Source organism: Arachis ipaensis, chromosome B5 (assembly GCF_059453495.1).
Source record: "Arachis ipaensis isolate K30076 ecotype BB chromosome B5, ASM5945349v1, whole genome shotgun sequence".
Taxonomy (NCBI): domain Eukaryota; kingdom Viridiplantae; phylum Streptophyta; class Magnoliopsida; order Fabales; family Fabaceae; genus Arachis; species Arachis ipaensis.
In genome coordinates this window covers 154,208,050-154,219,126 of record NC_142440.1, presented here as the reverse complement: position 1 = coordinate 154,219,126, position 11,077 = coordinate 154,208,050, and the positions used below count along the sequence as shown (strand labels likewise).

General features: G+C 38.3%; 1 protein-coding gene across 1 annotated transcript; it reads left to right on the top strand.

Annotated features, from left to right (window-relative positions):
• The first annotated feature begins 8,369 nt into the window (after positions 1-8,369).
• LOC107644617 (2-methylpropanoate--CoA ligase CCL4) lies at positions 8,370-10,279 on the top strand. Its single transcript, XM_016348509.3, has one exon. The coding sequence runs from the start codon at positions 8,530-8,532 to the stop codon at positions 10,204-10,206; it is 1,677 nt and encodes a 558-aa protein (XP_016203995.2). The 5' UTR covers positions 8,370-8,529; the 3' UTR covers positions 10,207-10,279.
• Positions 10,280-11,077: the final 798 nt, after the last annotated feature.

Genomic DNA, 11,077 nt, shown 5'->3' with positions numbered 1-11,077 from the left:
TGTACTAGGTAAGAGGTTACCATCTAGTGTTTCTAATTTGTATGCTCCTTGGCCGAGTGCTTGGGATACTCGGTATGGACCATCCCAATTGGCTGCGAGCTTTCCATGTGTTGGTGGTTTCCGAACAGTTTCGGTTTTGCGGAGAACTAGATCTCCTGTGACGAAGTTTCTGTTTCTCACCGCTTTGTTGTATTGTCGAGCTATGGCTTGCTGCGCTGCGCGTTGCCTCAATGTGGCTATGTCTCTTATTTCTTCGATCACGTCGAGCTCGGATTTCCGAGCCTCGTCCTGATTGTTGATGTAAGTTCGGATAGAGTTCTGGGAGATCTCCAGGGGTATCATGGCCTCTGAGCCATATACCAATCTGAATGGTGTCTCCTTTGTTGATGTTTGTGGGGTGGTGTTGTATTCCCAAAGTACTTTAGGTATTAATTCGGCCCAGAGTCCTTTGGCCTCGTCTAGTTTCTTCTTTAGTGCATGTAAGATGACTTTGTTTGCGGCTTCAGCTTGGCCGTTCGTTTGGGGATGTTCCACAGAGGCGAAGTGTTGTTTTATTTTTAGATTCTGCAAAAAAGCTTGAAATTTTTGATCGGCAAACTGGCGACCATTGTCAGTTGTAATATGCTGAGGTATGCCGAAACGGCAAATAATGTTCTTCCAAACAAATGTGATTGTTTGTTGTGATGTTATTTTTGCTAAAGGTTGGGCCTCCACCCATTTGGAGAAATAATCAATTCCGACAATAAGATATTTTACCTGGCCCGGTGCCGTAGGGAACGGCCCGAGTATATCTAGACCCCATTGGTTGAATGGCCAACTGATGTCTGCGTGATGTAACTGTTCGGCAGGTATGTGTATCAGGGGTGCATGTCTTTGGCAATTGTTGCATGTCCTGATTTTCTGTTTGCTGTCGTGTGTTAAAGTCGGCCAGAAAAATCCAGCCCGGAGGACCTTTGATGCTAGGCTCCGAGCTCCTGTGTGTGTCCCGCAGATTCCCTCGTGTGCCTCGGCTAAAGCTATTTCTGCTTCGGATTTGTTGAGACATTTGAGTAGTGGCCGGGTATAACCTCGTCGATACAGTTCTCCATTTAGGATTGTGAAGAAGGATGCTTGCCGCCGAAATTTTTTACTGTTTTCGACCCCTTCTGGTACAACACCTGTTTCTAGATAGTGTATAAAGTTCGTCCCCCAATCTGTTTCCTATGAAACACTTAATACATTTATCAGAGTAACAGTGGGTGATGTTATTGTGAACTGGTGTAGTGTGGTTAGCGTAGACTGAGTACTGCCGAGCTTAGATAAGAGATCTGCTCTCTGGTTTTGTTCTCGAGGAATATGTTCTATTTCAAATTTGATAAATTTCTTTGAAAGTTTCTTTACTAGTAGCAGGTATTTAGAGAGTAGAGGATCTTTTACCTGGAAGAGGTTATTTACCTGCTGTACGACTAACAAAGAGTCACAATATACCTTGATCGTCGATATTTGAAGATCTGAGCAAAGTCTGAGTCCGGCGAGTAGTGCTTCATACTCGGATTGGTTGTTGCTTGCTTTGAAGGCTAAGTGTATTGAGTGTTCCAATATGAATCCGTCGTCGGCTTCAAGACGAATTCCTGCACCACAGCCTTCTTGATTTGAGGAGCCGTCGACAAATAAAATCCATTGTTTTGCATGATCTTCTTCAGATGGTATGGTAAGTTCGGCAATGAAATCTGCCAGGAATTGTGACTTGATTGGTCCTCTGGATTGGTATCTGATGTCGAATTCAGACAGTTCGACTGCCCATTTAATTAGTCGTCCTGCAACTTCTGGTTTGTATAGCACTTGTCTTAGTGGGTGATCTGTTCTGACATGGATAACGTGGCTCTGGAAATAAGGTCGGAGACGTCACGCCGAGAATATAAGTGCCAACGCGAGCTTTTCAATTCTTGGATAATTAAGTTCGGCATGCTGTAGAGTTTTGCTAACAAAGTACACTGGATGCTGAACTTTGCTTCTTTCTGTAACAAGGGCTGAGCTTATTGCCCAATCAGTTACCAATAAATATAGAAATAAATCCTCCCCTTGTATGGGTTTTTGTAGAATCGGCGGTTGTGAGAGTGTTGTTTTTAATTTTGAAAAGGCCCTCTCACAATCGTCGTTCCACTCGAATTTACTTTTCTTTTTTATTGTTTGGAAAAAAGGAACAGAAGTTGAAGCTAAACAGGGAACAAATCTGGAAAGTGCGGCAAGGCGTCCTGTGAGGCGCTGAACTTCTTTTACTGTTTTGGGGCTGGCCATGTCTAGCACTGCTTGGCATTTGTCTGGGTTTGCCTCTATTCCCCTGCACGTCAGCATGAAGCCTAAGAACTTACCCCCTTGGACGGCGAAGGCACATTTCTCGGGGTTGAGGCGCATGTTGTATCTGCGGATTTGGCCGAATATTTCTGTTAGGTCTGTGATGTGGTTATCTCCGGTTTTTGTCTTGGCGACCATGTCGTCGACATAAACTTCGATATTCCTGCCGATTTGTTTGACGAACACTTTATCCATAAGACGTTGGTAAGTTGCACCTGCGTTCTTTAATCCAAATGGCATAACTTTATAACAATAATTGACGAAATCAGTGATGAAAGCCGTTTTATCTTGGTCGGAGGGGTGCATGAGTATTTGATTATACCCTGAATACGCGTCCATAAAACTTAAAGTAGCGTAGCCCGATGCGTTGTCTACTAAAGAGTCTATGGACGGTAGAGGGTAGGAATCCTTTGGACATGCTTTGTTTAAATCAGTGAAATCGACGCACATGCGCCACTTACCGTTTTGTTTCCTTACCATTACCACATTGGCTAGCCAGGTAGTGAATCTGATCTCTTTGATAAATTCGGCGTTGATGAGCTTTTGTGTTTCCTCCAGTGATGCTTTCCTTTTTTCTTTGCCGAGTTTTCGTTTCCTCTGTTGGATTGGTTGGGCTGAGGAGTTTATTGCTAGTTTATGACTGATGACTTGTGGGTCAATGCCGGGCATGTCAGCAGGTTTTCAGGCAAAAAGCTCGGCGTTTTCTTGTAGGAAGGATGTTATGGCCTGTAACTCAGCCGTGTTGATTGATGTACCTACATATGTGAATTTGTTAGGGTCATTGTTGAAATATACTTTTTGTAAGTCGTCGGATGGTTTCGGGCGCTCGAGGAAATCAGCTCTTGGGTCGAGGTCGGCCAGTATGCCTTCCTTCTGGTTGAGGTCGACATTGTTGACTTGTTGTGTTGAACGGTTTTGGAATTTTAAACTGATGTTGTAACACTGTCGCGCCTCCTTATGGTCTCCATGGATTGTTGCGACCTGATCGCCCTGCACTGGAAACTTCACACAGAGATGAACTGTAGATACAATGGCGCCGAATTTATTCAAAAAAGGTCGGCCAAGAATAAGGTTATATGGGCTGGAACAATCCACTACTAAATATTGAATATCATTAGTTTTTGAAAAGGGTTGCTCACCCAGTGTGGTCTGTAACCACACTGATCCGAGTATTGGAACTCGTTCTCCTGAGAAGCCGACCAAGTCACCTCCTGCGGTCTGTAGCACGTTGTCGCTGAGCTCATCTTTTGAAATGTGGAGTAAAACAGAACGTCGGCACTGCTCCCAGGATCCAAGAGGACTTTTTTCACTAATAGGTCTCCCAGCTGGAGTGTGATTACCACAGGGTCATCCAGATTTTTTATGTTGGAGTTAAGGTCGGCCTGTGTGAAAGTGACCTCTGGTTGTGGGTTATTGATTGCTACATCTTGCTTTGGTCCTTCTACCGAGCATATTGCTCGGAACGACCTTTTTCTTGCCGAGTTTGAGTATCCCCCACTTGCGTATCCTCCTGAAATACAATTGATTATACCTCGTGGCCTTTCATATTGGCTTGAAGCTGCCTTCTCTTTTCCTCGATTTTGTTCGGAGAGGTCGTTTGTTGTGGAACTGTGGCTGCGCTTTTGGATGTGACCACTAATGTATTTGTCTAGGTGTCCTTGTCTTGCTAGTCGTTCTAAGAGATCTTTGGCGACCACACAATCATCAGTGTTGTGGCCGTGTTTTTTGTGGAAAGTACAGTACTTTGATTTGTCCACATGCTTTGCATCCTGGTATGTGCCGGCCTTTCTTGGTGGCTTAATTAGTTTGGAGTTCAAGATCTCCTTAATTATGTCCTCCCTCTTGGTGTTGAACTGCGTATAAGAATCAAATCTGGGTGTTAGTTTAAAACTTTTCTTAATGGTTGAACTCTTATCTTCTTCGCGGAAGTGTGACTTGTCAGATTTCCGAGCTTGTCTGAGCTCCTCGATGTCAATTTGTCCTTTTGCTTTCTCTCGAAATTCTGCTAGAGTCTTCGGTTTTGCTACTGCGATTGTTTCCTGGAATTTCCCAGGTCGGAGGCCGCTTTTAATTGCGTGTAGATGGACCTCGGGATGGAGATCTGGTATGTTGATTGCGACCTTGGTAAAGCGAGTCATATAGTCCTTTAGGCTTTCGTTTGTTCCTTGCTTGATGGTGTTCAGGTAATCGGAATCGTGCAAGTATATTGCAGATCCGGCGAAATGTTCTTCGAATAACTTCGCCAGCTGATAAAAGCGCGAAATGGAACCTGCAGGCAAAGCACACAACCAATCAAGTGCAGGACCGTCTAAATAATTCGGAAAACAACGACATAAAACTGTATCTGATGCACTATTGACGATCATTATTGATCGGAATTTCTTTATGAACTTCCTTGGGTCTCCGAGTCCATCGTAGGGCGTGAGGGTCAACGGCAGAGTGAACCTCTTCGACAGTTCGAAATTCATTACTTCTTCTGTGAAAGGGCCTACAAGGTCCTCAGATTCTTCTTTCTTGTCTTCGTGCTGCTGCTCTTCATGTTGAGCGGTTTCTGAAACATGGGTCGGTTGGGATTGATGTTCCTCGTCCTCCGCCTGTTGGCGATGAGCATCATTGTGTTCAATCCGAGCATGATTTAGTTCGGCAATTTGAGCAGCCATTATTTGGTTCTCGTCAGCCATCCGCTGATTAGCTTGTTGTAGCTCAGCTACCATTCGCATGAGTTCGGACAGTGATGGAGGCGGTACGTCAGCCATGGATGTAGATGAAAATGATGAGACCAAAAGAAAAATATGATTTCCTCGGCCCCACGGTGGGCGCCAATTGATCTTGCCTGGGAAATAGGTCGGCTTCAATTCCTCAAGGTCAGCCAAGCTATATGCTGCAAGATTGGACGTCCACTCCTCAGAGTCCGAATTTTCCTTTCTCGTTGTAGATGTGAAGGTGTGAGTAATACAAAAGGGGTGGAGTGTACCTGCAAAGGCACTCCAATACTTAAGTCAGTTATGGTGTTAATTCAGAGTGAATGAGAAAAGATACTTTACCTTCTTTTATAGATATTTAATCGTCCGTTATATTCTAGATGATTATTTGACCGTTCTTGATAATTGGTTTTGTAACCGACTTTATTCATACCGTTTGAGACGTCAGTTATAATGTCATTAATTTTGCCGAGTTATAATTCATAAGGGCCGAACAATAACGGCAAAGACGAGTTATGATGATGGTCGGTTATGATTTGTATTAATGGTGACCATATCACTTTATATTTCGAAATAAATTAAATTAAAATATAAGTGAAAAATACTTAATTATCAAATGCATCCCACGAAAATTTATACTTACTTTAAAATAAATGATGTACTGGTTTATTTTAGCTATGCTAATTTCAGATTTTTACTTCGCCATAAATTAATTCTTTTTTTTTTTATTAAAGATATGAGACTCGAACCCACAACTTCTTAATTGAATATGGAGAGAGAGAGACTATGCCATTTGAACTATTACTCATTGGCCGCCATAAATTAATTTCCAACAACTTTAAGTGTTTAATTTTATAATCATCATGGCAGTAAAAGGTGCTAATTTAATCCGTTACCAATCTAATCTATTGCGGATAGGGTCTCAATTAATTCACAACGGGAGTAAGTATAAGTTAGGTCTCAATTAATTCACTGCGAGCAAAGTTGAGTACGAAGTGGGTTGAATATCAACCCTATTTGACAAATCTAATACCTCTCCCTTAATGTAAAAAATTTTTATTATTGAATCAAAATCATCAATAGATAATTTAACATTTTTATTTATATAAAAATTAATTTTATTTTAGTGATATATAAATACAACATAATATTATAATATTTTATTTATGTTTGTGTTATTAATTTAAAAATTTTTTTATATGAATTAAATATTTAATGATTATATTGTTTATAAGACGATTGTGTTGTTTGAGAAATAATTATGTTGTTTAATTTGTATTAAATTTTTAATTTGTATGTTCGTTAGGTTATATAATAATATTGTATATTTTTTAAAATTCGCGAGTGAGTTAGGGTTGGCAAATTCTACCCATTGTCACTCCTACACTGCAGGATAGTATTTTTTATAAGATGATGAGGAGGATGATGAGAAGAGGAAGATAAAAATTTTAAATTATGTAAAATTTATTAAAAAAATAACACTAAAATTGTTTAAGCTCAACACACAAAATTTTTTAATTTTGACATTAAAATTTTTTAACAATGACACAGAAGATTTCTGAACTAATTAAAAATTATTAGAAATAAAAATAACACCAAAATTTCTTAAAAATAATATCAAAATTTTTCTTAATATATCTTTTTTTTATTTTTTTCTTCATATTTTTTCTTTTTTTTCCCTACTAACATGTTTCTCTTTTTTTCTTCATATTCTGTTATTAATATAAATTTTTTCTATATTTTTTTATATTTTACTTTAAAATGGAGGATTTTATCTAAATAATTGTGTTAAAATTGAATTGAATACTCCTAAGTCATAAACAATAATCTGTCTTGCAATGTGACATAGAGACTTAAATTTTATGTTTATCGTGATAAAATTTTAGTGTTATTTCTATTTTATTCCTATATTTTATGTGAAAATTTTGGTTTTTTTTCTTTTTATTTATTTTTTTTTTGTGTTCTATTTTTTTTATTGTTTATAAAATTTTTAAAAATATACAAACAAAGAGAGTAAATAAGAATATAAAAAAATGATATAAAAACAAAAAAACATGCTGATGATGACAATAGTGAACAAGAAGATAATTTTGTGTAGGATATAGATTATTAGTTTATATTTATTTTCTATTTTTAACTAAAGATAGAAAAATTCAAACCCATAATTTTTTAAATAAATATAAAAAAATTATATCATTTAAATTATAACTCATTACATATTATTAATTTATTACCCTTGTTTAAATTAAGTCAAGAAATATTTTTCTATTGGTGAATAAGATAAGAATTCCACAGTCTTGTCTTGCTCTTGCCCCACTCCATAAAGACAAAGTAATACATGACAGCCGCATAAAATATTTAAAATCCATAAACAATTTTTAAAGATTGTTTTCTTCGTCATTCCAGTTGGCAAAAGTACTAGCACTAATCTCGTCATTTTACTCTGCTTAATTAAAAAAAAAAAATCTTATTTTCACCAAACCAGAATTCATCGTCTTGGGCAAGAAAACAAATATGAGAATCAAATAAAAAATTAATTATTAAATTAATTATTAGTATAAAATTATTTATATTAATATATAATATAAATTTACAGAAAGATCATTTTGATCGTGAGTTATTTGCACCTGAGGAGATCATATTAATTCTCCTAAAAGATAGTCTTCGCTGTGAAGTTGTTTGCTCATTTCAGGTTTATGAAAAACAATAGTCATTATTTCATCATTGAGTAATAGTTAAAGATGTTGTAATATGAATATCAACCTGTTCTTTTAGAAAAGCCTTTTTATAATTAGCAATCCATTTCAATAGAATGATAGAAGAAAGTTCATCAGTAGTAATTATTTTTAGAATGTTTATAATTGCTGACCCTCTAGCATTATTTGTGAACATAAATAACTGTTAAATCTGTGAAAAAGATAGCACAAGATCTCCCTCTTTTAAAAATTCTCAACACAGGAAAAAAGACATTACAAACATATACTAATGATAAATTCTGGAGAGCAGTGTTATTTGAGAAAATTAATATATATATTAAAATTAATTAATTAATATATATTTATATATAAATATATAATAATTAATTTAATAATATCATTTATATTTTATGCGTATATATTTTTTTTATAAAAAATTATACTTGATAATATAATTTGATTATTTAAAAAAATAAAAAATAAAAATATAATTATATTAAATATATATTAAAATTAATTATAACATAAAATATATATTAAAATATAAAATAAATTAAATAATTCGTATATTTATATATTAATTTTAATGTAAAAATAATATTTTTTTAAAAATATATTTTAATTTCAACTTTCTCCAATGGAATGGCATACTTCCAGTCTTCCACGACCTTTTTTTTTTTTCGGGACAAGCCGTACTTCCATGACATATTCTTCCGCGTGTGATCACGCAACTTCACTGCAGCTCACTCCAGCTCCTTAACTGCGACCAAAAAAAAAAAAAACAACTGATAGAAAGAATGGAGGAACTGAAGCCAAGTGCTGCAAACTCTTCACCTCTCACCCCACTCGGTTTCTTGGACAGAGCAGCAACTGTTTACGGCGACACACCTTCCGTTATCTATGACGCCGTTACCTTCACCTGGTCTCAAACTCGCCGTCGCTGCCTCCAGCTGGCCTCTGCTCTCTCTTCCCTTAAAATCTACCGCGGCGACGTCGTTTCCGTCGTGGCACCAAACATACCCGCCACCTACGAGCTCCACTTCGCCGTCCCCTTCGCCGGCGCAATCATCAACATAATCAACACACGCCTACGCGCCAGAACCCTCTCCGCTGTCCTCCGTCACGCCGAGTCCAAGCTCGTCTTTGTGGACGTAGCCTCACGTGATGTCGTCATCGAAGCTCTCTCTTTGTTCCCCGAAAATAATCCCCGCCGTCCGATCCTCATCCTTATAGAGGACGATGCGGTCGAGCACCTAACTCCATCATCCACCGTTCATTTCGAAGACACGTATGAAGGCTTAATCTCCAAGGGAGATCCGAATTTCAAGTGGTTATACCCTAACAGCGAGTGGGACCCGTTGAGACTAAACTACACCTCCGGAACGACGTCGTCTTCACCCCAAGGAGTAGTTCACTCCCACAGAGGAACCTTTGTTATCACCGTTGACTCGTTGATGGATTGGGAGGTTCCGAAACAAGCGGTCTTTCTCTGGACCTTAGCGATGTTCCACGTTAACGGATGGTGCTTCCCGTGGGGGATCGCTGCCGTTGGAGGGACGAACATCTGCGTCCGCAAATTCGACGCGCCGATCGTGTTTTCTCTCATCACGAGCCACCGCGTGACTCACATGTGTGCCTCGCCGGTGCTGCTTAACATGCTAACAAACACTCCCGACAACAAGCCGTTGGAGAATCCCGTCCACATCCTCACCGCCGGAGCGCCGCCTCCTCCGGCGGTGATCCAGCGAACGGAGTCTTTAGGATTCATAGTCAGCCACGGGTACGGCCTGACCGAGACTGGAGGAGTGGTCGTGTCGTGCGCGTGGAAGAGAAAGTGGAACCGTTTTCCGGCGGCGGAGAGGGCGAGGTTGAAGGCGCGGCAGGGAGTAAGAACATGCCTAATGACGGAAGTGGACGTGGTTACAAGCGCGGGAGAGAGCGTGAAGCACGACGGGGTAACGCTGGGTGAGGTAGTTATCCGCGGAAGCTGCGTGATGCTTGGATACCTTAAGGACCCCGAAAGAACAAAAAACCGTTTGAAAAACGGTTATTTCTACACTGGCGATGTTGGTGTGATCCATGAAGACGGTTACTTGGAAATAAAGGATAGGTTAAGCGACGTCATAACCACGGGTGGCAAGAATCTGAGCAGTGTGGAGGTGGAATCTGTTCTTTACATGCACCCGGCGGTGAAAGAGGCAGCGGTGGTGGCGAGGCCGGACGAGTACTATGGTCAGACGCCGTGCGCGTTCGTGAGTTTGAAAGAGGGGTTGGTGGTGACAGAGGAGGAGATAATTGAGCATTGCAGGAAGAACATGGCAACTTATATGGTCCCCAAAACGGTGGCGTTTAGGGAGGAGCTTCCAAAGAGTTCCACTGGGAAGATTAAAAAGACTGTGCTGAGACAAATTGCGCAAGAAATGGGATCCATCCCATATCAAAATGTGAATAATAATTACTCCATGTTGTCTTAGACTGGAATCTTTGTATTTTGTAATAATACATATGGAAAGTGGAAAAATGAATGAGGGGTATTTTTACGTGAAACGGTGAAAACTTTCAGCTATCAGTAATCTACATCTAACAATGACAATTTTTATATTTTTTAATTATACTGTTGAACATGAATATATGATTGTAGCTTCAATGATTGTTGAGCTAGAATCAGTAAAATACTGGGGAGATAATGCTTAATGAAAGCCGTGACTTTGGGGTTGCTTATTTGGTCAACTTAGTTCAGTCTTGCATTATAGGTGGGGACCTTATATACCTCTTAAATAAAGAATTCAATTGAATATGGTTCCCATGAATATTAGTTACTTTACTAGAGAATAGAACTCAGCACCAATTTATAAAAAAACAACTATAAAATTTGTTAAAATAACCTTAAATATGTTCTAGAAATATTTTCAATAATCTTGTATTATCCACGTTTTATATTTTCTTTTCTTTTTTAGTTAATTCAGGTTTTATAATATTAAAAAATTATTCCAATAAAGATGCTAAGAATATTTTTTTATAATGATCTTTATTTAAAAAATATAATTTATTTATTTATTTATAACATATAAAAATTAAGCCCTACAATTTATTATCTAATAACCAAAATAAAATATTTTTGGTTTGTCACTTTTTATAATTTCTGATAGACCAATTGTCGTCGAAGTTGACCCTTTGGTCTTCGTATTGGGCCTAATAAACGAACAATTGTACTAAGTTGGCATTTTGGGTTTTTTCTTGGGTTTTACAACTTTTTCCAAAAATTAATTCCGTATGATACAAGCAATCTTTTATGACGAAAACAATTCCTTTTTAGGATTTTTCATAACAAAATTTGATCATGCT

Bases quoted from the DNA above. Each gene is read 5' to 3' on its own strand.
- LOC107644617 (XM_016348509.3), top strand. From the start codon at position 8,530: ATGGAGGAACTGAAGCCAAGTGCTGCAAACTCTTCACCTCTCACCCCA.